Below are 23,827 nucleotides of genomic sequence, written 5' to 3' on the forward strand. Positions count from 1 at the left end.
GCACCCTTATCATTTTCTTGATTTGAACACTCCTAACTACTTTTTACTGACTTCCTGAAGCACTAAATTGGTTTTGTAACCTCATTGAGCTTTGAACTTCATAGCCAGGTGTATCAAATCATGAGAAAAGGTATTTAAGGTGGCCACTTGCAAGTAGTTCTCCTATTTGATTCTCCTATGAAGAGTGGCATCATGGGCTCCTCAAAACAACTCTCAAATGATCTGAAAACAAAGATTATTCAACATAGCTTTACAGGGGAAGGATACAAAAAGTTGTCTCAGAGATTTAACCTGTCAGTTTCCACTTTGAGGAACATAGTAAGGAAATGGAAGAACACATGTACAGTTCTTGTTAAGCCCAGAAGTGGCAGGCCAAGAAAAATATCAGAAAGGCAGAGAAGAAGAATGGTGAGAACAGTCAAGGACAATCCACAGACCACCTCCAAAGACCTGCAGCATCATTTTGCTGCAGATGGTGTCACTGTGCATCGGTCAACAATACACCGCACTTTGCACAAGGAGAAGCTGTATGGGAGAGTGATGCGAAAGAAGCCATTTCTGCAAGCGCGCCACAAACAGAGTCGCCTGAGGTATGCAAAAGCACATTTGGACAAGCCAGTTACATTTTGGAAGAAGGTCCTGTGGACTGATGAAACAAAGATTGAGTTGTTTGGTCATACAAAAAGGTGTTATGCATTGAGGCTAAAAAACACAGCATTCCAAGAAAAACACTTGCTACCCACAGTAAAATTTGGTGGAGGTTCTATCATGCTTTGGGGCTGTGTGGCCAATGCCAGCACCGGGAATCGTGTTAAAGTTGAGTCGCATGGATTCAACTCAGTATCAGCAGATTCTTGACAATAATGTGCAAGAATCAGTGACAAAGTTGAAGTTATGCAGGGGATGGATATTTCAGCAAGACAATGATCCAAAACACCGCTCCAAATCTACTCAGGCATTCATGCAGAGGAACAATTACAATGTTCTGGAATGGCCATCCCAGTCCCCAGACCTGAATATCATTGAACATCTGTGGGATGATTTGAAGAGGGCTGTCAATGCTCGGCGACCATCAAACTTAACTGAACTGGAATTGTTTTGTAAACAGGAATGGTCACAAATACCTTCATCCAGGATCCAGGAACTCATTAATAGCTACAGGAAGCGACTAGAGGCTGTTATTTTTGCAAAAGGAGGATCTACGAAATATTAATGTCACTTTTATGTTGAGGTGCCCATACTTTTGCACCGGTCAAATTTTATTAAAATGCAGATTGCACATTTTCTGTTAGTACAATAAACCTCATTTGAATCCAGAAATATAACTGAGTCCATCAGCTATTAGATATATGAAACTGAAATAGCTGTTGCAAAAACCAAAATTGTTATAAAGAAAAAAGGTTAACATTAATAGGGGTGCCCAAACTTTTACATATGACTGTATGTATGTTGTATGAATCTAGTATATATGATGTATGTAGTATGTATGTTGTATATATGTTGTATGAATGTAGTATATATGAAGTATGTATGAAGTATGTATGTATGTTGTATGAATTTAGTATGTATGTAGTATGAATGTAGTATATATGAAGTATGTAGTATATATGTAGTATGTACTATGTATGTATGTTGCATGAATGTAGTATATATGTAGTATGTGTTGTATGAATGTAGTATATATGAAGTATGTATGTAGTATGTTGTATGAATGTAGTAAATATGTAGTATGTACTATGTATGTATGTTGTATGAATGTAGTATATATATATATGTAGTATGTATTTTTTTTTTTTTTTTTACATTCAACACATTAGCCAGATGATGGGACTACTACTGTCCCTTCATTGGCTAATGTGTCAATCACTGTCATTGTAGCAGGCATAGCCCGATGGGACTTGCAGTCCCATCGGACGATGCCTGCACACACACACACTTCCCCTGGCAGGCCCGCACAGACACCCCGGCAGGCCCGTACAGGCACGCACAGTTTCCGCCCACGCACCGCCCACACTCTTCCCCCCTCCCAAACTAGATGTGCAAGTAAAGGGTTTTTTTTAATTCCGATATTTCTGTCCCATTAACTTGCATGGGTTTCTGGTATCGGAATCGGCGATACCCGATACTTTTTGGGTATCGGTCCGATCCACTCCGATATTTCCCAATATCGGAAGTATCGCTTAACACTAATAGGGACACATGCGGTAGCAGCAGAGGCTCAGTATTGGGATATCATGTGTAGTAACAGGGACACATATGGCAGCAGCGGCTCAGCATTGGGGTATCAGGTGCAGCAATAGGGACACAAAGCAGCAGCGGCTCAGCATTGGGGTATCAGCAGGATGAGGGGTTTGTGCAAGTTGGGGATACATGGTGATGGAGCTGGAATATGAGAAGTGAAACGTGTCGATGTTGTATTCTCTGTAGCAGAGTCCTGGCTGGAGGAGTTGTCATGTCGGTCTGGGCCAGATGGAAAAGACATGAAAAGTGAACGATTCCATCAGAAAGATCGTCAGCGGTAGGTCACCAACTATAACTGTGCAGTAATCACATATGTTTAGTGGGACTGGTATTTACCACTGTCCATATGGCGGTAATATCCATGTTGGTCTTTATATAGGGATTATTTTCAGTAACAGCGCAGTCATCTCCTACATCCACTATTAGGGGGCGTCACCGAGTTGTAATCAAAGTTACCAAGTTAGGGGCCCACACAGAAGTTTCGCCCCCCCTGAACCAAAACCCTAGCTACGCCTCTGACACAGACCCATAGACTTGTATGGGTGCGTGTGATCTGAGTTCTTGAGCCACTTGTAGTTTTGTTTTCTCATGCTGAACTGGGTATTCTGCAAGCCTTCAGAAGCAAAATATACCATTCTTTTCTTTCCATAGATGATAGAAACCAATTAAACTTTTTTTGCATCACACTTTATTGCGTAATCTGTTTTCATTAGTATAGAAGCTGAACCAAAGCAAATGCCGAAATTCTTAAGTGGATTCTATCACTGTGTACAAAAAAACATCATACACCAATCAGATAGGAGAATGTATGCATTTATGATATGATTAATCAGAAGCTGGAAAGTGCATTTCTACAAGGACAGCTCCATGGTCTACTTCCATATTTTTGCTTGTAGTCTGATTAGTATATCATGATACTCCGAACTCTGAAACAAGAAAGATGGGAAAATACTTATCAATTGTATAATCGAACTATTATTCTGTATAGTTCCTAGGGGTTAATGAATAAAATCATAAGACAGAGGCATCAGGTTTTTACATGGGATTCAATGGATTAGGTGTAAAGGTGAGTAGAACTGTGTTTTTTCATTTTTTTTTTTTTTAAATAAAAGGTGTCTGTGTCATTATTTCAATTAAAAGATTTTATTCTGGCTGTTTTTTTTTTTTTTTTTTTTTTATCTATGGGGTTAGTAATGGGGGCATCTTATAGACACCTCTACATTACTAACCTCTGGGCTTGATGTCAGCAGCCGTAAAATAGCCAACATCAGCCCCACCAAATATTACCCCACTTGCCACTGCACCAGGGCAAGTGGGAAGAGCGAGGCTACTTGAGTAACTTAACTTGGGCTAGATGCACACTGCACATATGCTCAGGAGACAAGTGCCCGACAGTGGCCACAATCAGGAAGGATGCTTATACATTCGTCAACCATAACAAAATAGTGCAAAAAAATGTATATGTTTCATTGCAGTGTCCCTGTTTTACTATATAAGAAAGTCTAACAGTATGTGCAGACAGATAGCTGATGGAGGCCAAAAAACCCCCCCACTCAATCTAATGAATGGGGACCTTTAGAAATGTTGCAGTACTGTATATGTAGCGGTAAAGGCTCCAGTCATGACGTATACTGTACCTTGGGCTAAGTGGCCAGAAACAGTGTGCACTTACAGTAGCCTAATTAAGTTATCATATGACATGGGGTGGCAATACTTTACTTGAGGCGTCGATTCCAAACCTCTCTCTATTTTTATAATAGAGGCATTGGTACGTGGGGAGGGCACCACAGTCTCCGTTTTTATATACTTTGTCACATCTTCCTCATAATATTAAGTTCTAACCGCACATTAGTCTTACATGCTGCATCTATGTATATTCGATACCCGCATACATGTGCCGTCTCTTTCTGTGTACTTACCCTGCCCCACTGCTTAGCAGTTCAAATGCTTCATTGATTTTTTCCAAGGTTAGCTTCTTGCTAACCAAATGTTCCAGATTGTACTTTTTGTTCATATAATCTGTAACCAGTTTTGGGATATCAGAACCCTTGTAGCCTAGGCAAAAAAAAAAAGCTTTTATTTGTTTTATGTAATACTTATCTACAGTTATGTATTCAATTTAATCCAATATATTAATTATGTTCTTTGCTGTATTTGATGGCTCATATGCATTTACTTCCATGCAAGTTCTTATTATAGTACATACAACTAGAATGACAAAAGCCAAATGGCAGCTTACTTTTATCCTAGCCATTTAACCCCTCAGTTGCTTTGGTCAATAGTGACTTTGGCGTCTATATGATTCGACAAAAGGAGGGGGCAGTTTAATATAATATAGGAACCTGTGTGCAAACACTCTTGTTCCAAAAATATTCCAAAGGAACCTTTTTTGGCATACTTTAGACTTTCAATAAATCCCTTAATTAAAAAAAATGCAACTTGTTTTTGTATCAAATGCAATTTATAGTTGCCAAAGATTAATATACATGTATGACAGCTTCTGTGTCTCTGCAATCACTCTGGTTGTAACTGACAGGGTCCCACTACAGTTAGGTTGCTGTGGTCAATAGATTGTGATGGGTAGGTAGTTAGACAGGTAGAGCTGCCAGCACGCAGTTTCTAAGGTACACATCGGGTAACTAAGTGACGCGCGCCGCTTAGTAACCCGATATTTACCTTGGATACCAGCGTCCTCGCTGGTGCTGATAGCTGGTGAAGCTGCCTGTTTGGCAGCTCACCAGCGATGATGTAGCGATGCACCAGCGATCCTGACAAGGTCGTATCGTTGTCGGGATCGCTGGTGCATCTTTATGTGTGACGGGGCCTTTAGTCATCCATCGCTCCCTCTTTGGCAAAGCCCCAGTAACCCACAATGGTCTATAGATATCTAATATACAGTATCATCTATCAGGTTTCCTAGTATTAAGAAACTTGCAATTGTGTATTTAAAAATATAAAAAGAAAAAAAACAAAAACACACTATGAAGAACTTTATCCCCATTAATAAAAAAAAACTTGTACTGGCTCTCCTAAGGCAGGATTCACACATCAGTGTTTTGTAGTCCGAGTATGGACAGCAATGCACACACCGGTTGTGGGTCTCCTGACTGAAATTAGCAGACTGAAATAGGCCTATTAAGCTGTCAAGTTTGCAGCCAATTTGTGCATTTTATACTTGAACTACAAAACACTAATGTGTGAATTCAACCTTAAGGCCGGTGTCACACTTGCATGTGCAATGCAAGAAACTTGCACAAGTCTCTCGCATTAATACCCGGCACTGCCACCTGCACTCGCGACCGGAGTGTGCGGCTGCCTAGAAATATATGCAGTCGCACATTCCAGTCCGAGTGCTGGCACAAGTGCCAGGTATTGATGCACGAGTTTCTCACATTGCACACACAAGTGTGAGCTCGGCCTTAGGCTATGTGCACACGGAGTTTTTTGCCTCTGTGGATTTTGTAGTGAAAACAGCAGATAAATCCTATCTGCGGTTTTGCCCTGCGGTTTTACACCTCATAATAGATGAGGTGTGAAACTGCAGCGTTTCTGCACTAAAGAATTGACATGCTGCGGATTGTAAACTGCAGCAAAACCGCGCGGAAAAATCTACAGCATGTGCACAGCGTTTTTTTTTTCCCATAGGAAATAAAGGTACTGTACAACGCAGAAAAATCTGCTGCGGACCCGCAGCTGCAGAGACGCTGCGGATCCGCAGCAGAATCCGCACCGTGTGCACGTACCCTTAGGGTACGTGCACACGCTGCGGATTCCGCTGCGGATTAATCCGCACTGATTTTGCAAAAAAACGTAGATAATCCGCAGGTCCAAAGACCTGCGGATTATCTGCGGTTTGGTCCTGCGGATTCACTATCTCCACAATGGTGGAGATAGGAACCCGCAGCGGTTTCCGCAGAAAGAATTGTCATGCAATTCTTTCTGCGGATTCAAAACCGCAGCAAATCCGCGCGGATTTTTCCGCAGCGTCGGCACAGCGTTTTTTTTATACCATTCATTTGAATGGTACTGTACACCGCAGCTAAAACTGCTGCGGGTCCGCAGCGGCCAAAACCGCTGCGGAAACGCAGCGGAATCCGCAGCGTGTGCACACAGCCTTAGACTCATTCTGACATCTGTTTTTCAAATACAAATACTATCCATGTCTTTTTAAAGATAAAACTCCTACCTTTGATAGTCTATTGAACGGTTTACTTTTCAGAGTTTTTTGTCAGACCAAGTGATCCGTGGAAATTCGAGGAGACATGACCAATATTGATCAGAGTATTGGAAAATCACCAATTCAAGTCATGGATTCCATCCATGTGCTGTCTGTTTTTCATGGACTGGTTGATTAGTGAAGCTGACATTTTTTTCTCATTTGAGAAAAACTGATGAAATGTAAACCAAACTGATGACACTTTGATGAAACTGATCAAAAACACTGATGAAACACAGTTCATTCTTCTTTTTTCTTATATGGAAAGAAACAGAAGTCTAACTAAGCCCTTAGGGTATGTGCACACGGTGCGGATTGGGGTGCGGATTTGGCCGCGTGGATTTTGTAAAATCCGCAGGTCAAAAGATCTGTGGATTGGCCTGCAGTTTTTCATCTCCACAATGGAGGAGATGGCAATCCACAGTGGAATCCGCAGAAAGAATTGACATGTCAATTCTTTCTGCGGTTTTGAAACCGCAGCAAATCCGCACCGTCTGCACTGCGTTTTCTTTTTCCATAGGTTATAAAGCTACTGTACACCGCAGCGGCTGGAACCGCAGCAGAATCTGCAGCGTGTGCACACACCCTTAATGACTATAGAGTCTTACAGGCAATGCTTCAATGGAGAAAAGTAAGCAAATTTCCATCCTTCAGACTGAAGTGGTTGTCAATTTTTGGGAAATTGGTCCCTAAACTGTGTAAAATACCTAAAATAAATGCAGCAGGAACTTACCCTTCTTGAGTGGAGTCCCGGTTCCCTGCCACTGCTCTGGTGTTTCTACTACAGCGCTCACATCATTCCAACAGTGCACATCACTATTCCAGCCAGTCAATGAGTTCAGTACTCGTGCACAGAGGTAAGTGGCTCATGCCACCAACCCTAGGCATGGCCACTGAGCTCATTGAGCTCAGCAGCTCGCACAGTGACTGACGAGAGCACTGACACATGCTGTTGACATGACATTCAAAGGCAACCAAAACACTAGGACCTGAGCAGCCAAAACACAAAGTACTGGAACAGCAGGGGGAAGTGAGTACTGGGAGAGAAAGTACCTTCCTAATTTGTTATTTTAGGTTTTTTTTTTTTCAACACAGTTTGGAGCCTACTTTCTAGAACGTGGACAACCCCTTTAGGTCATTTGACACAAATCTTTCTGTGAGATGTGAAATCTCTCCTACAGGCTGGGAAGTCCCCTGACCATGTTCACTTGGCATCTTATGGTATTTGATAAAATGTGGTAGGTGTTTCCTTACAAAACTGGAATGTTCTAATTAGCATGACTTTGTGGCATTTTTAAATTTTTCAAAGCTCATACCTCCAAATATAGATCCTTTCAAGGAACGCCCTGTGACAAGCAAACCTGGATGCAAACAAAGTGTGTCCTTGGGAGATGCCACACCCAACACAACAGCAACACCATTTCCACAGTAAGTACACTGGAGAGCAGTCAGCTAAAAAGAAATTGTAGACAATCCATGTTAATATGTTCGTAAGGTGGTAATAGTAAGAATAGATTTGATCTCATAGAAATGTTTATATCTCGTATTAATGTAAAATATAGGAAAGGTGCAAGAATTAGAAATCCGGCATTCCACAAATGTTCCTCATCACAAAATGCTATTTTCATCTTACCATGGTTTCAGTGCGTCCTGCACATTCAATGGCAAAATCCACGCCTCCATTAGTCAGCTCAGTAATAACCTCATGAATGGGTTTATCGTAATCCTTTGGGTTTAGGCACTCAGTAGCTCCTAGTTGTAGGGCTTTTGGATACTTTTCCTTATGTGAACCTACTCCAATGATTCGTGCAGCACCTGCATCCTTGCATCCTGCAATTGCTGAAAAGCCAACTCCTCCCAAGCCAAAAACAGCACAAGTAGAGCCCTTGGTCACCTGAGAAGAGGAAAATTAGCTGATTAATTTAAAAATGTATTACAAATATATATTTATAAAGGACCAGAAAGAATAATGTTATGTTTTGTGCATATTTCATTCTCAATTTCTCGCTACACATCTGAGTGAATTAAAAAGGAATCTGTCACTAATTTTTGCCAACTAATCTGAGAGCAGAATATTGTAGAGACAGAGACACTGATTCCAGCTATGTCTCATTCCTTTGGCTGCTTGCTGTAGATGTGAGGGGATGAGTAATATGCCGCTGACCATCACCTACCATTAACCGTCAGCATGTAATCTGCAGCTGCTGTTTTATTTTATTAGCAATATATATTGACATTGAGAATATTATTGCCTGCAGTACTAATCACCGACCACAGGAAGCCACTGTTGCCCCAGTAACTGCTCAATGACTCTGACTTAAACTGGTTTGTGCAGTATTTTTATTAAGGGACAGTTATCCAGTTCTGTGAGGAGAATTAGAAACCGCTATTTTGGTGCCAGAGACTGGTGTTATGTTAAATGAACTCTGTTTTGCAGATGTGAACTGCAATTTGGCCAGAGCCAGACGCAGCCCCTTGCCAAGGGGCAGTGCAAGCAATTGGGAGGAAGTGCCTAACAGGAAGCGGGATGGTTCAGTGGACATCTTAGGAGAGCGAGGTGACAGCTGGAAGGAGAAGGACGTGCAACGTTTCCGTCAAGCACCATCCGTGGAGCCGAAATCATCTGGTTCTGACATCCGTGATGCAACCAGAGGGCCCTAAAGCAAGTCAGCTGTGGTGCCACACTGGTTAGTAACTCGTCAGCCCTTGGTCAAACCGCTGTCATCCAGGAGGGCTCATCTCTGCAATGACTAAACACAGGTCAGTAAGTCCAGAGCTCAGGCCCACCTCGAGGATTACAGTGGGAGCAAGCACGTATACATAGTTTGGCGCCAGACTCAGAAGGGCAGATACAGGCACTTGAATGCATCAGTGCCCATCAGACTCCTCTTGCTGAACCACTTGTGACTGAAGGAGATTACAGTAGTAAAGGGGATCTACTGAAGAACACAAAGATGTTCTGAGGAGCGGCCCATTGCACTCACATGGTACTTAAACTGAACTTGGCAGCATATATTTCAATAGCTGGGTTCTACCTAGTGGGTTTAGAGTCGTTTTCTTAAGTTGATAAGCTGCTGTGCTGCATCACCAAAAGGCCACCCCTGCCATTCATTTAATTGTTCCAGTTTTCCAAGTAAATACTCAGTAGCCACACTAGGCGACTGCACAACTAGGTAAATTATGGTGAGGTAGTCAACTTTTCCATGCCTGCTGAGTAATGCAGATCAGTGGTCCCGTTCAGTTCGGACTGTGTGTCAACTAACAGGTTACACTTTGCTGACTGGTGGAAGCATAACCAGTCTAAGGGCCCCGTTACATGTATCAATGTCCCAACGATCCCACCAACGATCCGACATGGATGGGATCGCTGGGACATAGTTAGCTGATCGCTGGTGAGCTGTCACATAGACAGCCCCTCCAGCGATCTGGACCAACGAGTAAGCTAGTAAGCTGGTTTCCAATGTAAACAGCGGGTGTCTAAGAGCTGCGTGGCTCTCAGATACCCGCTGTTTACATTGGAAACCAGTTTCCAGCGTCGCTGATCGCTGGTCTCTCGCTGCCACACGCAGCGATGCGCGCTGGCCAGTGGGAGACCAACGATCAAAAAACAGCTCAGGACGTTTGAGTGCGATCAGCGATACCCGGCAGGGCGGCCAGTCGCTGATCCATGTCACACACAGCGATGTCGCCGGCGAGATCGCTGTGGAGTCACAAAATCAGCGATCTCGCTAGCTGCGACGGGGCCTTAAGTTTAACAGTAAAAGTTCATTTGACAAGTTTAGCATTTATTGCTTTCCTTGTCCATGGCTTTGCTGTATCCTGTGTAGCTCACCCCAGTCCATAGCTTCCATAGTTTTGATAACATAATTTGCTAATAAAAGCAATGATCATCAGAGGACTAGTCAACCTGCTTCCCTGTAGTTCTGCATATTCATGAGCTCTGTAAAGCCTTACACGATCACTGAGTGGCAGCTTTTTGCCTATGTGCAGTGCATACAAAAGCTGCTAATCATCGGTGTGGGCATGGGTTATACAGAGCTCAGCATTTAGAGAACTGCTAAGTCAGCAGCGGAGAAACAGGGATTTTATTAAAATTGCAGCACACAGTGATAACTCGTTAGAATCAGGGCCTCTGCCCTTGCATCATGATGCTCTCAGATAGGGTATCTGTCATCAGGTTTTGGCTACTCTAAGGGTATGTGCACACGGTGCGGATCCGCAGCAGATTTAGGTACGTTGTACAGTACCATTGTTTTCAATGGTAAACTGGAAAACGCAGTGCACATGCTGCGGATTTTTCCGCGCGGTTTACAATCCGCAGCATGTCAATTCTTTAGTGTAGAAATGCTGCAGTTTCACACCTCATCCATTATGAGGTGTAAAACCGCAGATAGTTCTGCGGATTTATCTGCGTTTTTTACTACAAAATCCGCAGAGCAAAAAACTCTGTGTGCACATAGCTTTAAAGTTTTTCCCAGTCACCTATCCCTGCTACAATTGTGAACACTTTGGGGCCTTTGAATGCAGCATTATAAATCTTTTATAAACTAAGAATATTACATGAAAATTCTTACTTTAGCAGTGTTGACAGCTGCACCATATCCAGTAGCAAATCCACAGCCTATAAGACAAACTTCAATAGGGGAACGGGCATCCACTTTGGCAACGCAAATGTCAGACACCACAGTGTATTCAGTAAATGTACTTGTGCTTGCGTACTGATAAATCGCTTTGCCTTTACAGGTAAATCTGCTTGTACCATCAGCCATCAGTCCTGATTGAGCTCCAAATGCAAACCTATTAAGTAAGAAAATAAAAAAAAAATTAAGAAATAGCTAATAATTATCCAAGTAATTATTTTAATCGTATTCTAATTATTTCTAGCAAAAAACACTGTATTATACAATGAAAGATGCATTTTTTTAAACATTTCCAGCCATACCTTAATTAATCACAAATTGTAAGAACTCTCCGTGCAGTTAGAAGAAATTTTTTTTTGTTTGGAAATTATCAGAGTTAAAATTTAAACAACGATTTCTCATTTTTACAACACCATCTTTTTTTAGGGACCACATCACATTTTACATCACTTTGAGGGGTCTATATGATAGAATATACCGAAAAGTGACACCATTCTAAAAACTGCACCCCTGAAGGTGCTCAAAACCACATTCAAAAAGTTTATTAACCCTTCAGGTGCTTCACAGGAATTTTTGGAATGTTTAAAAAAAAATGAACATTTAACTTTTTTTCGCAAAAAATTTACTTCAGATCCATTTTTTTTTTATTTTACCAAGGGTAACAGGAGAAATTGGACCCCAAAAGTTGTACAGTTTGTCCTGAGTACGCCGATACCCCATATATGAGGTAAACCACTATTTGGGCACATGGCAGAGGTCAAAAGTGAAGGAGCACTGTTTTAGTTTTTCAACGCAAAATTGGCTGGAATTAAGGTTGGACGCCATGTCGCGTTTGGAGAGCCCCTGATGTGCCTAAACAGTGGAAACCCCCAACTCTAACTAAAATCCTAACCCCAACATACCCCTAATCCTAATCCCAACCCTAACCATAACCCTAACCCAGCCCTAACACACCCCTAATCCCAACCATAACCGTAATCCAAGCCCTAACCCCAACCCTAACGCTAACTTTAGCCCAACACACTTTAACCCAACTCTAAGGGTATGTGCACACGTTGCGGATTCTCCTGCGGATTTTTCCGCACAAAAAATGCAGCTCACGCAGGTGCATTTTGCCACGTTTTGATGCATTTTTTGTCGCGAATTTGATGCGGTTTTTCAGTGCGGTTTTGCCTGCAGATTTGTACGTGTTTTTGTAAGTTAAATAAAGATATGTTATTTAACAAAAAAAAAGATTTGTGATGTCATTTCTGTCCAACCCACACTTCATTACTCACACAGATAGACAGATAGATCGATGATAGATAAATATGGGATAGTTAGATATATCTATCCATATATACTGTAGATATCTAACTATCGGAAAAAAAAATGGCATGGGCTCCCGCGCAATTTTCTGCGCCAGAGGGGGAAAGCCGCTGACAGGGGGCCAATATTTATCGCCTGGGAAGGGGTGTAATACCCATGGCCGCTTCCTTGGCTATGAATATCAGCCCGCAGCTGTCTGCATAGCCTTTACTGGCTATTAAAATAGGGGGACCCCAGAAAAAAAAAAAAAATTACATGGGGTCCCCCTATATTTTATAGCCAGAAAGGCTACACAGACAGCTGCGGGTTGATATTCATAGCCTGATGAAGCAGCATCTGCATGCTATAGAAGCTGTCAGTGCTGCAATCAGTGCACACTGACCTGCGAGACTTCCTGACATGCACTGCGCATGACAGGAAGTTTCTCAGCTCTGTTAATCCGGCTATCAGCCCTCTGCCTGCTCCCAAAATGCTGCGATCATGTTCAATCGCAGTATTCCGGAGGTTAAAGTGCCAGCTGACACCCAGCCACACACCACCCGTGTGCACGGTCGATTGCTGAGACGTACTATCCTGTCCATGGTCAAATAGGCCCAAGGCACATGGACGGGATAGTACGTCTCATGGCAGAAAGGGGTTAAAATCTGTACTCCTGTTCTCCTCTGAATGATTATATGTAATCCAGATATTTTGGTGAAAATTTTGCTCCAGTTATTAAAACGTGCAACTTTTACTTTTGTTTTAGAAATAACTCACAAAGACTGGAAAAAAATAACTTTTTTTCATTCTGTGCAAAAATCTAGAATTTTGTGAATTTGTGGCAAAAAAAAAAACAGCAATAAAAAAACAAGACAAAAAAGAAAAGTGACTTGGAAAAAAAAAAGAGAGAGAGAGAGAGAAAAAAAAGGCAAATGAGTCCAGGCCATGGCGTCTTGTATGCAGGCAGCATGGTATAGAGCAGCAGTAGCTAAGCGGATATATTAATATGGTACTGTTTATGGTATTGATATATATGTGTATATATATAAAAAAAAAAAACACAAACATCCATGTGTTCGGCTTCTTTTGCTCTATAACACACTCCCCTGCATTGCACAGCTGACTGGTTTCCTTTTGTCACAAAGGATCCAAGGCGCATAATCGGTGGTTCAAATTTTGTGACTTGTGAATGCATAAGACAATGGGTTATTTGCACATCATGGTTCATTAGAGGTAACTCTTTGAATCTATTGCTTTAATTTATTTAAAGTGAACCTGATACATTCTTCCCAATCTTTGTATCATGTATCAGGCACTGGCTGAGACCTGTTAGTCACAGGGGACAGCCGGTGAGGAGTTGCCTTGGACCTGTCTGACTAGTCTGTCACATGGCTCGTCCCCGGCGGCTATTAAAAGTATGTTATTCTCTGAAATGCCGCAGAGTTTCAGACACAAACCTATATGGCTGTGTTCACATTACAGCCAGTGCCTGATACTTGCTGCACACGCAATGGGCTGCATGTATCAGATATCAGGTTCCCTATAAGAAAGAAGGAGACTTGCCACTAACTGGTTGTATTAAATATAAAATCTTATTTTAACATTTGTGGTTGAAATAATGGTATTTAAAACTATTTCTCCAGTATATTTAATTATTAGTGTATTTCCTTTAGTCCACGGTGAACAAACAGTATATTTTATTCATATTATTTTCCTCCAATTTAGGGCCACAGCTACAACGACATTTTTTGAATTATGGGTTTATGAAATGACTCGATTTGGATGAATCAGGAAATACTCTATTCGATTACTTTTCTGTGGATTAATATTAGCTGACAACTGTATAAACACTTTACTTACTCAAATTTTTTGCAGATGTTACTGTGTGGGCCATCGCAAGCTCTGCACGATCCACATTGTGGGACGAACAGCGGGATGACTTTGTCACCTATGAAGAAAGTAGAGGACAGTTTTAGCATAATAGTGTTTAATGGTTTTAAAAATTCTTTCGATCTGCTTGCGATTCTTTCGATTTTCAATGATTTCGATCTGCTTGCAGGTGGCTTTAGGCTATTTAGCAGGTTTTCATAAGAATGTTGAATCCTAGCATATTTGACAAATTCATCATATTGATTCGCATAAATGATCCCTTTTTCATTATCAGTCTGCTCATTGAAATCCTGCCTCCCTTAGCTCCATGTTTAGGGAGGATTAGGTACTTTGATTATTTATTCACTGATGTATAGCGAGATCTATTGCAGATCATCTAAAGCCTTCGAGAAAAGCTTTGGGCAGGCTGAGAGTGTTGTTGCTGTACTTGCTAAATGAGTGAATAAAGAGGCAAAGTATCCATAACCTTTCCTTATTGGCGAGCATAAAAACTATACAATACTGAAGAAACAATAGATCTCCACAAATTGATATTCATTAGAGGAAATGATGCACAAGCATGTTTATCTAGCTCTGTGAGGGTGCCCTTCTACATAGTGGTCTTGTCTTGGCCTTAGAGCAAGTTATCATGGTATTCCATTATGTTTTAACAGGTGAAAAAAGGTAATGTTATAGAATACATAAAGATCCATAACACAGCTCTAGTGAAGGGGCATTTACCCCCCTTCCTCTCTCACACAGTATAGCAGTACGAGGAAGAACTTACGATGTACAACCCTCCCTGAAATAGAATTATACAGTTGTCATATGGGGAGTGAGGAAATTAGTGGTAGCTTAGAAGTGACAAAATTAATTAAGACTATCACATAGTACAGGTAATTAAACAAGGAAGGTCTTTTCTGAAGTCCTGATAACAAAAAGTTCAGATAACAAAAGAGCATGTGTTTTTTGCATACACGGGAAGTGGAGAAGTCTCCTTTGTCCCCAGGAAACATTCCGAGTTGAATCTCCGAGTTAGCCATGACCGTACCGAGGTGTGTGTGTGCGTTTTCCATGCGTTGGAATCGGAGGTGTATATGTCATATGCTCATTGTTAGTTGTCCAATAACTGGCCTATTAGGCTTCTTTCACACTTCAGTTTTGAAAAAACCGGATCCAGCGTTTTTTCATGCTGGATCCGTTTTTTTTCTCATAGACTTGTATTCGTGACGGATGGCCACACGTGTCATCCGTCTTTTGACACATCCGAAGCAAATTTTGTATCCGTCGGCAGGATACAACAGACATAGTAACTTTTTTTGTCAACGTCGAACAGCGACGGATCCAGCGCCATCCGTTGTTGGCTATAATGGAAGCCTATGGGCGCAGGATCCGTCGCTGTCTGTCAAAAGATGGATCCGTCACTGGATTCCGCTTTTTTCAACTGAGCATGCCCGGAATCCTTTCTATTCCTTTAGTTTAACCCCAATATCCATTCTGGCACATATTCTCTCTCTTTCCTTTAATTCTTACAGCAAGGCTGCTCCGACAGATCCATCATAAAAACGGATCCAGTGCATCATTTTTTTGCAATATGCACAGGATACATCTTTTGCACACTTTGACGGATTGTGACTGATTGCAAAAGACTGAAGTGTGAAAGAGGCCTTAATAGTAACAGTCGCAGTCTCATCCGTTAATCGGGTAATTGTGCTGCAAATAGAGGGCAGCAGAGGACAGTTCGCAACAAAAAGATAACAGCGTGGTGGCTGATCCTACACCCCGAGTCCTAGACTATGCCTGTATTTTTTTTTGCACCCTAAAATTGGAGCCTGATCCTCAGGTCTGAAACTGTATTCTGCTCCAGATCTGAATTCTATTTCTTTACCTGTAATCTTGAACCCCTAGTTGTGAGCCCATGTCTTTGAATCTTGAGGATGTCTACTGAGAGTTTTCTGCCAAGCACTAGGGGGACAGAGGCCCTGGGCCCCACGCTCTGAGGGGGCCCACCCAGAGCTACACTACTGTAACTGTATCTGTGGCAGAGCAGGGAGAATCGATCATCTCCCTGCGCTCTGCCGCCTGGCCGCTGTTTTCTTCTGTGTGCACAGGCCCTGTGATGAGGTCACAGGAGGGGAGGAGTCAAGGGTCACAGGATAAGGGGCCTCAGTGTCTGCAGGACTCTGCTGCACTGGTTGTCATCGTGCTGGATGAGGTGAAGTTTATGTGTGGGGTCAGGAGGGGTTTACAGGGTGGAAGTAGCAGGGTTGTGTGTGTACAATGAGTTTAGAGCGGAGATGTGTGTGTACGAGGTGTACGGAGTGGAGCCATGTGTTTACGAGGCGTACGGAACAGAGCCCTGTGTGTACAAAGTGTACGGAGCTGAGCCGTGTGTGTACGAGGTGTACGGAGTGGAGCCACATGCATATGGAGCAGAGCCGCGTGTGTACGGAGCGGAGCCATGTGTATGGGTTGTACGGAGCTGAGCCGTGTGTGTACGGAGTGGAGAAGAGCTATGTGTGTACAGGGTATACGGAGCAAAACTGCGTGTGTACGAGGTGTATGGAGCAAAGCCACATGTGTACAAGGTTTACGAAGTGGAGCCATGTGTGTACAAGGTGTACAAAGCAGAGCTGCATGTGTACGAGATTTACGAAGTGAAGCCATGTGTGTACTAAGTGGAGCTGTGTGTGTGCAAGGTGTATGGAACGGAGCCATGTGTGTACAAGGCATAGAAAGTGGAACCGTGTGTGTATGAGGTGTGCGGAGCCATGTGTGTGCAAGGTGTATGGTGGGAAGCATTCATACCTCCCAACCGACCTGATTTTGAGAAAGAGTCTACCCCGGCTGGGAGGTTACTTTTCCTGCGGACACAGGAGTACAGGGCGGAGCCCCGAGGAGCACTTTAAAATTCGCACGTGACGTTCCACCGGAAGTGACGTGCTAGAAGCTGACCGGAAATGAGGTAATTTCGGGAGGAGATTGTGACGGAACCATGGAGGCACTTCAGGGAATGCTTCAGATCCATCACCGTGTCCTCCTCTGACAGCGCGGACAGCGGGATCGCTTTGGACTCGGGGATGCCGGCCATGTGAGCGGATCATGATATTTCCTGCATCGGGACGCTCAGGTGGATACTACAATGGGGGCCAGGCTGCTATGGTATCTTTATAGAATCTTTATTCTCTCTCTGTTTCATTCTCTCTCTCTCTGTTTTTTCTTTTTTTTTCTCTCTCTCTCTGTTCTTTCTCTCTCTCTAATCTTTCTTTTTTTTCTTTCTCTCTCTCTCTCTCTCTCTGGGGTATCAGCAGGATGAGCAGTTTGTGCAGGTTGAGAATAGTCCAATTGGTGACAGTGCTGAAAATATGAGAAGTGAAACGTGTCTTTGTTGTATTCTCTGTAGCCGAGTCCTGGCTGGAGGAGTCATCATGTCGGTCTGGGCCAGATGGAAAAGACGGGAAAAGTAAACGATTCCATCAGAAAGAACGTCAGTTCGTAAGTCATTATCTGTAAATCTGCTGTAATCTATTATATGTTCTGTAGGACTGGTATTTACCATTGACCATATGGCGGTAATAATACTGGTCTTTTTATGTATAGATTATTTTTGGCAACAGCATGGTCATCTGCTGAGGTTCTCTGGTTAGGGGCCCACTCAGAAGTTTTGCCCCCCCAACCGAACCAAAACTCTAGCTACGCCACTGCATGCTGTTAATATATTTGTACCTGCTAACTGTTTGTAATATTCTGAGCTATTGTCGTACAATGTAAATGTATTATGATCACTATCATAACCCATAACGTCAGCAACTGTCTTCAAAATACCCTCCTCTGTTCTGATAGTGAAGTGTAGATACTTTAAGGTGTTTTCATTTAGCCACCAGAGGTTTTACCAGCTGATCATTGGGAGACCTAAGGGATAGTACAGATGACCATAAAAATGTGACATATTTTGTCTGTTGTTTTGATTGATACCACTCGTCCTTATGTTATTCAATGAGGCAGTGCATATAAACGGGTTCAACATGGACTGAGGAAAAAAAGTTATTGCCTCGTAAAGCAGTCGGCCATTTAAGACTAGGAGTCCTTGAAAAAAAATGAACAGCACTCAGATGTCATTCAAGTGCTGTCCGATTTTCACTGACAGACTGATTGTAGAATTTTTTTTATCCTTCACATCAGAGAAACTCTGACCACACTCCTTGGATAAGAGAAAAACAAACAGTCGTGTGACCCGAGTCATAAATATATGGTTACCAGATTACCTCTTTAAGGATTTTTTTTTCACTTACATATGCATAAATCCTTCATACAACACTTGTTTTTGACTCACCTGGTTTAACTATGGTGACACCCTCACCTATGCTCTCAACTACTCCAAGGGCTTCATGACCCAAGATCACTGGAAAATTGGTTTGTATTATTTGATTAAGTGCGCTCTTATCAGATCCGCAAATGCCAGAAGAAATAATCTGTGTAAAGTGACAAATAGACAAAATATTTAGCAATTTTTCAGGGTAGGTGAAAACAGAATTGTCTCACAACTTTCTTATACCAGAATTATTGTACCAGTTCACTTTGATGAGACAAGTCATTTTGGCTTGAAACCCCTCTGGAAATCAGTTGATTGCTGCTGATCTGGTTCCCGACACTTTAGGCAAAAGACTACAATGTGTGCTAATGGGAAACATGAACATTGATTTCTTTCATGAGACAACCACTTCAACCTTAATTGGTTATAATTTTGTGCTTATTGGTTTCTGAAGCTTTACAAAAATTAGAGAGCTCCCAATGCTGAGCTCCCAATTCTGAAATTCTGATTCCTTCAGCCACCATTAGAGGGAGCCTAAAAGCTTACCATATAGCCTGAACTGTAAAATAAACCCCCAGTCTCCTTCTTGTGATTCTTGAAAATTATTTAGAAGTACATTATAATACAAAGTTGTTCTAAAGTTTAAATTTTATATTTGAATATTATTTATTGATTGTGGGCTGATTTTGAATTATTTCACTTATTGACTTCTTAATTTTAATTGTTGACGTTGGAAACAAAGATTTACCTGTACCCTGTTAAATGGTGTATTGAGTAGCTTAGGTGTCACAACGTAAAGGTCACTTTTTCATCATGTACTGTTCTCTGCAGGCTGATATTAATATCCTAGAAAGGGGCCATGGATACTGGCCCCCCCGGGCGAAAAATATCAGCTCTCAGCCGCCCCAGAAAAGGCGCATCACTAAGATTTGCCAATTCTGGCATTTAGCCTCAATCTTCCCACTTGCCCTGTAGTGGTGGCAAGTGGGGTAATAGTTGGGGGAGATGATGTCACCTTGTATTGTCTGGTGACATGAAGCCCCAAGGTTAGTAATAGAGAAGCATCAATAAGAGGCCCCCATTACTAACCCCATAGTTACATTGTAAGAAAACACAGACACTCAGAAAAAAGTCCTTTAATTGAAAGAATGACACAGGCTCCTTTAATTATCTCAAGTCTGTGACCGGGCGGCGCTCATAGCAATCCGGCAGTGACAACCATAAAGATCTCCAGGAGACCTCTGGTTGTCATGCCAACCTATTAGTGACCCGCGATCACGTGAAGGGGGGCACCGATGCGCGGATGTTTGGCATGATGGCTGGAAGCACACGTTAAATGCCGGTGTCAGAGATTCTACCTGTGGCTGTTCTGGGAACATGTCAGCTGTTCAAAACAGCTGACGTGTTGGGAAAGATGTGGGCTCACCACCGGAGCCCACGTCAAAGGGAGGGAGTCCGACATCGGCATAAATATACGCCCAATGTTGAAAAGGGGTTAAAATCTTTGAATTACCTTTTTTTGTCTTCTGAACCCACTATAAAAAAAGTTAAAAATAAGTTAATTGTCACAAAACTAAAAAAGTTACTGTAGCCATCTAAAAGGAATGCGCACAATATTTTTTTTTTTTTTTTTTTTTGCTGCACCTTACCAAAAGCTAGGGGCACCTCACAGGTGATGCAAACCTTACAGTTTGGGAAACATTGGCATACAGCACTATAGCATCAGTACTAATTCTCCCAGATGCCATAAATAATTAGGTCACTGCTATTACTAGAACATGAATTCAATGCAATTTTTCCACATTTTCAAAAGTTTATATACATCTCTGAGCTTCAAAACCATTTGTAACTAATGAAAAAAAAAAATCATAAATAGAATCATCTTGGTTATATGGAGCCTTCTGTGACCCTTAAGTTAAAGCTCCCATGATGAGCTTTTGGTGAGATTTTGATGCTGTGCGCAAAAATCATAGCCTCTTACGATTCCAATCAAGTGAATGGGATTTATAGAAATCTCATGCACACAGTGTTTTTTTTTTTTTTTTTTTACTCAACCAAAGATAAAAACATAGTAAGCAAATACTGTACAGTAAATTAATAGCAATAGTACATGAAAATAATATAGGGTGCCAAGTTGACATAATTTTTGATAAAAAAAAAAAGTAAAAGTCATCCAGCTACGTCATGGCGACCCTATTCGTGATGGTTCTAACCTCTAGTGTTAAAACCTTACCATTTGTCAAGTGACGTAATGTGAATAAGGGCTGATAAGGACTGAAACTCGGCTAGTGGACACTCAGCCATGGGGAATTACATGAATGTAATATCCAGCTCAAAGGAATGGGATGCCATACCTTTATTTGCAGAATGCAAAAAACAAGCAAAACTTAAACAAGAAACCTAAACATGGTGACAAGTTGGGATGGCTTATACTATCATTATTATTATTTATTATTATAGCGCCATTTATTCCATGGCGCTTTGCATGTGAGGAGGGGTATACATAATAAAAACAAGTACAGTAATCTTAAACAATACAAGTCATGACTGGTACAGAAGGAGAGAGGACCCTGACAATCTACAATCTTATACGTTGTTTTTTTGTCAAAAATTGTTAACTAAGCAACCAATATTATTTTCATTCACTATTGTTATTTATTTACTGCAGTGTGTTTGCTTATTATGTTTTTATCCTGGTTTTTTGTCTGTTTAGTGGTCAGTGTGAACATGTGCCTACATGCTGCATGCACACCAACTTATATTCCATGTAATCCCTTTAGGTTTTTTGTTAGTTTTTTTTTTTTACTTTGTGGTGAACTTTTCAAAACCACAACATGTCAATTTTTCTTACAAGAACCCTGGAATTCATGTGTGGAGTTTCCCCATAGACTAGAATTAGATGCAAATAATCCACAGGTAAAAAACGCATGTGTATTTTTAGCACATTTTCGCTGCAGACACTCATCAAAAATGCATGTACTCTGCACATGACTGTATCAGTAAAGTTTTGTCAAATCCAAGTACCAGGAAGCATCAAATACATAGCAACTTATGTTTTAAATTTGACATAACAACAAGAGACAAAAATTGCATCATTAAAAATGTGATAAAAACACACGCAATAAAATGCAATGAAAAAAATGCTAGTAACCTAATTTAGCAAATAGCTGCAAAAAATCTGCAACATCAAAAACTCTTCAAATTCTCAGTGTGAACCTAGTTCTTTCATGTGAAGAGATACCCAATACAGAGCTCAGCCATTGCTCTAGTTAATGTGCGCAGGTTAGTCGTGGCTAGTTTTATTTCAGAGTAACAACTAGTACAATAAATAATATCCAAATCTCTCGATACATAAAAACAATATCTCAAACAAAAATGTGTAAGAGCTCAGTATTAGTTATTAAAAAATTGTAAGTTTGATGGTTACCTCACCCCTGCTGAGTGCAAACGCTAGAATAACAATGTGCATCAGCTTCCCTCCACTTCCACCTCAGCATGCTGCCAACACAACATGTACTGCTGATTGTATAACTGGCTGCCAAAGAGAGATGTGCAGATGGGCACACACCTTATCCTTAGAAGATCTCTCAGTCCACTGCCAACAATCCTGTTCGGGCAGCGATTGTAGAGAAAACATCAGCACACAAAGATGAATGCAAAGTTAGGACTCACGTGCACATTAGAGATATGTGCCAAGAGCCTGTACAAAGAGTCTGAGTCTGTATGGTCTCTTAAGAGATGAGCTGTACAGCCAACGTGCATATACAGACACGTTGTATGGTCCATAAAAGATAAGGCTGCGTTCACATGAGCATTATGAAGTCCATTCTGTTGCATATTAGAAAAATTATGATAGGAAGTGATCCATCATATGACAGTATTGTTTAAATAATGAATGGTGTCCTCCATTTTACCAGAAAAAAAGTTTTGCATTTGGTACATATGATAAAATGTGCAATGAAAGCTCGCAAAAGATTCTCCAACACAAATTTCAACCTAGCCTATAGCACAATTACAGTCATGCGGTTTAGCGCTTACCTATATAACATTACAATTTGTCCTTAGGCGCTACCAGGGGCTTAACTATAATGGGTTGACAGGCTTCAGTCACACCCGATCTCTGGAACCTAGGAGGGTCTTAACGGGCCATTTTAGGGTGGTTTCACACATCCAGAAAAAACGGTCCCGGAGACATCCGTGTCCGTGTGTACACACGGCACTTCCGTGTGGCACACACGTGCCGCATCACTACCACACAGACAGCCGCAAGGGAAGTAGTAGTACAGTAAGCGCTGTTCCCTTGCATGTGGGAAGCAGTGCATACAGGCTCAGTGATGAGCGGTGATGTCACCAGACGCACCCGCAGCAGCACCACCGGAGACACCCCATCAGCACTGGGCAGCACCGCCAGACACCCTCAGAGGCGCGCCGTACATCGGAACACCCACTAATCCCAGCATCCATCCTGAAGCATCACTCCTGCCTCCTCTAGCAGTGACCCTGGGACCCCGGTTCACCGCAGCCACCACCCCCGGTAAGCAATAAGACGCATGGATTATAAGAAACACCACCATTTTATTAAAAAAAAAAAATCCTATTTTTCTACTCCAAATTTGGGGTGCATCTTATAATCCAGAGCGTCTTATAATCCGAAAAATAAGGCATATGCCACTTCAGCATACAGCTTGCCATGCATGCCAGCTAGACTGAGGGACCTGTTGGTTTATTTTCAACACCGCATGGTGACAGTTGTACATTATGCACAACATCATCATTTTTGTCACCATTTTCATTCTGTCAGGCATGTCATCTGCTTCAGCCTGGAATAACGCAATGTCCCCTTCAACATCCACTGCTCCTCCTCCTTCACCTCCTCCGTATGCTTCTGCATGTAGCATTGACCTTGTGGGTCTCCACCAGCCACAAAACTGACATATACATGTATAAGGTGCTGTTCTTTTCCAAAATTCATCACTAATGTTGAGTTATGAAACTTTAGAGCTCTTTTTTATTTATGGGGCCCCTTGCTGTTCTGATAGGTTTGTTCTTACTTTGTGCAAAAATTAATGTCAAGGCATTTGTGAAATAATGTACATTACATGATTTTCTCAGCAAGTCATATATTGGCCATCCTTTTTGACTGCATTTCTCTTACCTTTATTCGGACTTCATGAGCCTTCGGAGGAGCTACTTCAATATATTCAACGCTGAGGGGCTTGCATGGTTCCCAGGCAATAGCGGCCTTGCATTTTATGACCTTAA

The 23,827-nt window shown here is 41.8% G+C and overlaps 1 protein-coding gene across 1 annotated transcript in view; it reads right to left on the reverse strand.

The window, feature by feature from the left end:
• Nucleotides 1-2,906: 2,906 nt before the first annotated feature.
• The window catches only part of LOC141100798 (NADP-dependent alcohol dehydrogenase-like), a 33,430-nt gene continuing 12,509 nt past the window's right edge, over nucleotides 2,907-23,827 (reverse strand). The window contains exons 2-9 of the mRNA XM_073589470.1: nucleotides 23,721-23,822; nucleotides 18,587-18,725; nucleotides 14,245-14,332; nucleotides 11,032-11,254; nucleotides 8,091-8,351; nucleotides 7,774-7,909; nucleotides 4,161-4,296; nucleotides 2,907-3,167 (exon numbers count right to left, since the gene is read on the reverse strand). Of these exons, the coding sequence (XP_073445571.1) occupies nucleotides 3,143-3,167; nucleotides 4,161-4,296; nucleotides 7,774-7,909; nucleotides 8,091-8,351; nucleotides 11,032-11,254; nucleotides 14,245-14,332; nucleotides 18,587-18,725; nucleotides 23,721-23,822 (1,110 nt within the window). The 3' untranslated portion in view covers nucleotides 2,907-3,142. The remainder of the gene's footprint in view (nucleotides 3,168-4,160; nucleotides 4,297-7,773; nucleotides 7,910-8,090; nucleotides 8,352-11,031; nucleotides 11,255-14,244; nucleotides 14,333-18,586; nucleotides 18,726-23,720; nucleotides 23,823-23,827) is intronic.

This window comes from Dendrobates tinctorius, unplaced genomic scaffold (assembly GCF_039654945.1).
Source record: "Dendrobates tinctorius isolate UK_male_01 unplaced genomic scaffold, ASM3965494v1 ptg000011l, whole genome shotgun sequence".
Lineage (NCBI taxonomy): Eukaryota > Metazoa > Chordata > Amphibia > Anura > Dendrobatidae > Dendrobates > Dendrobates tinctorius.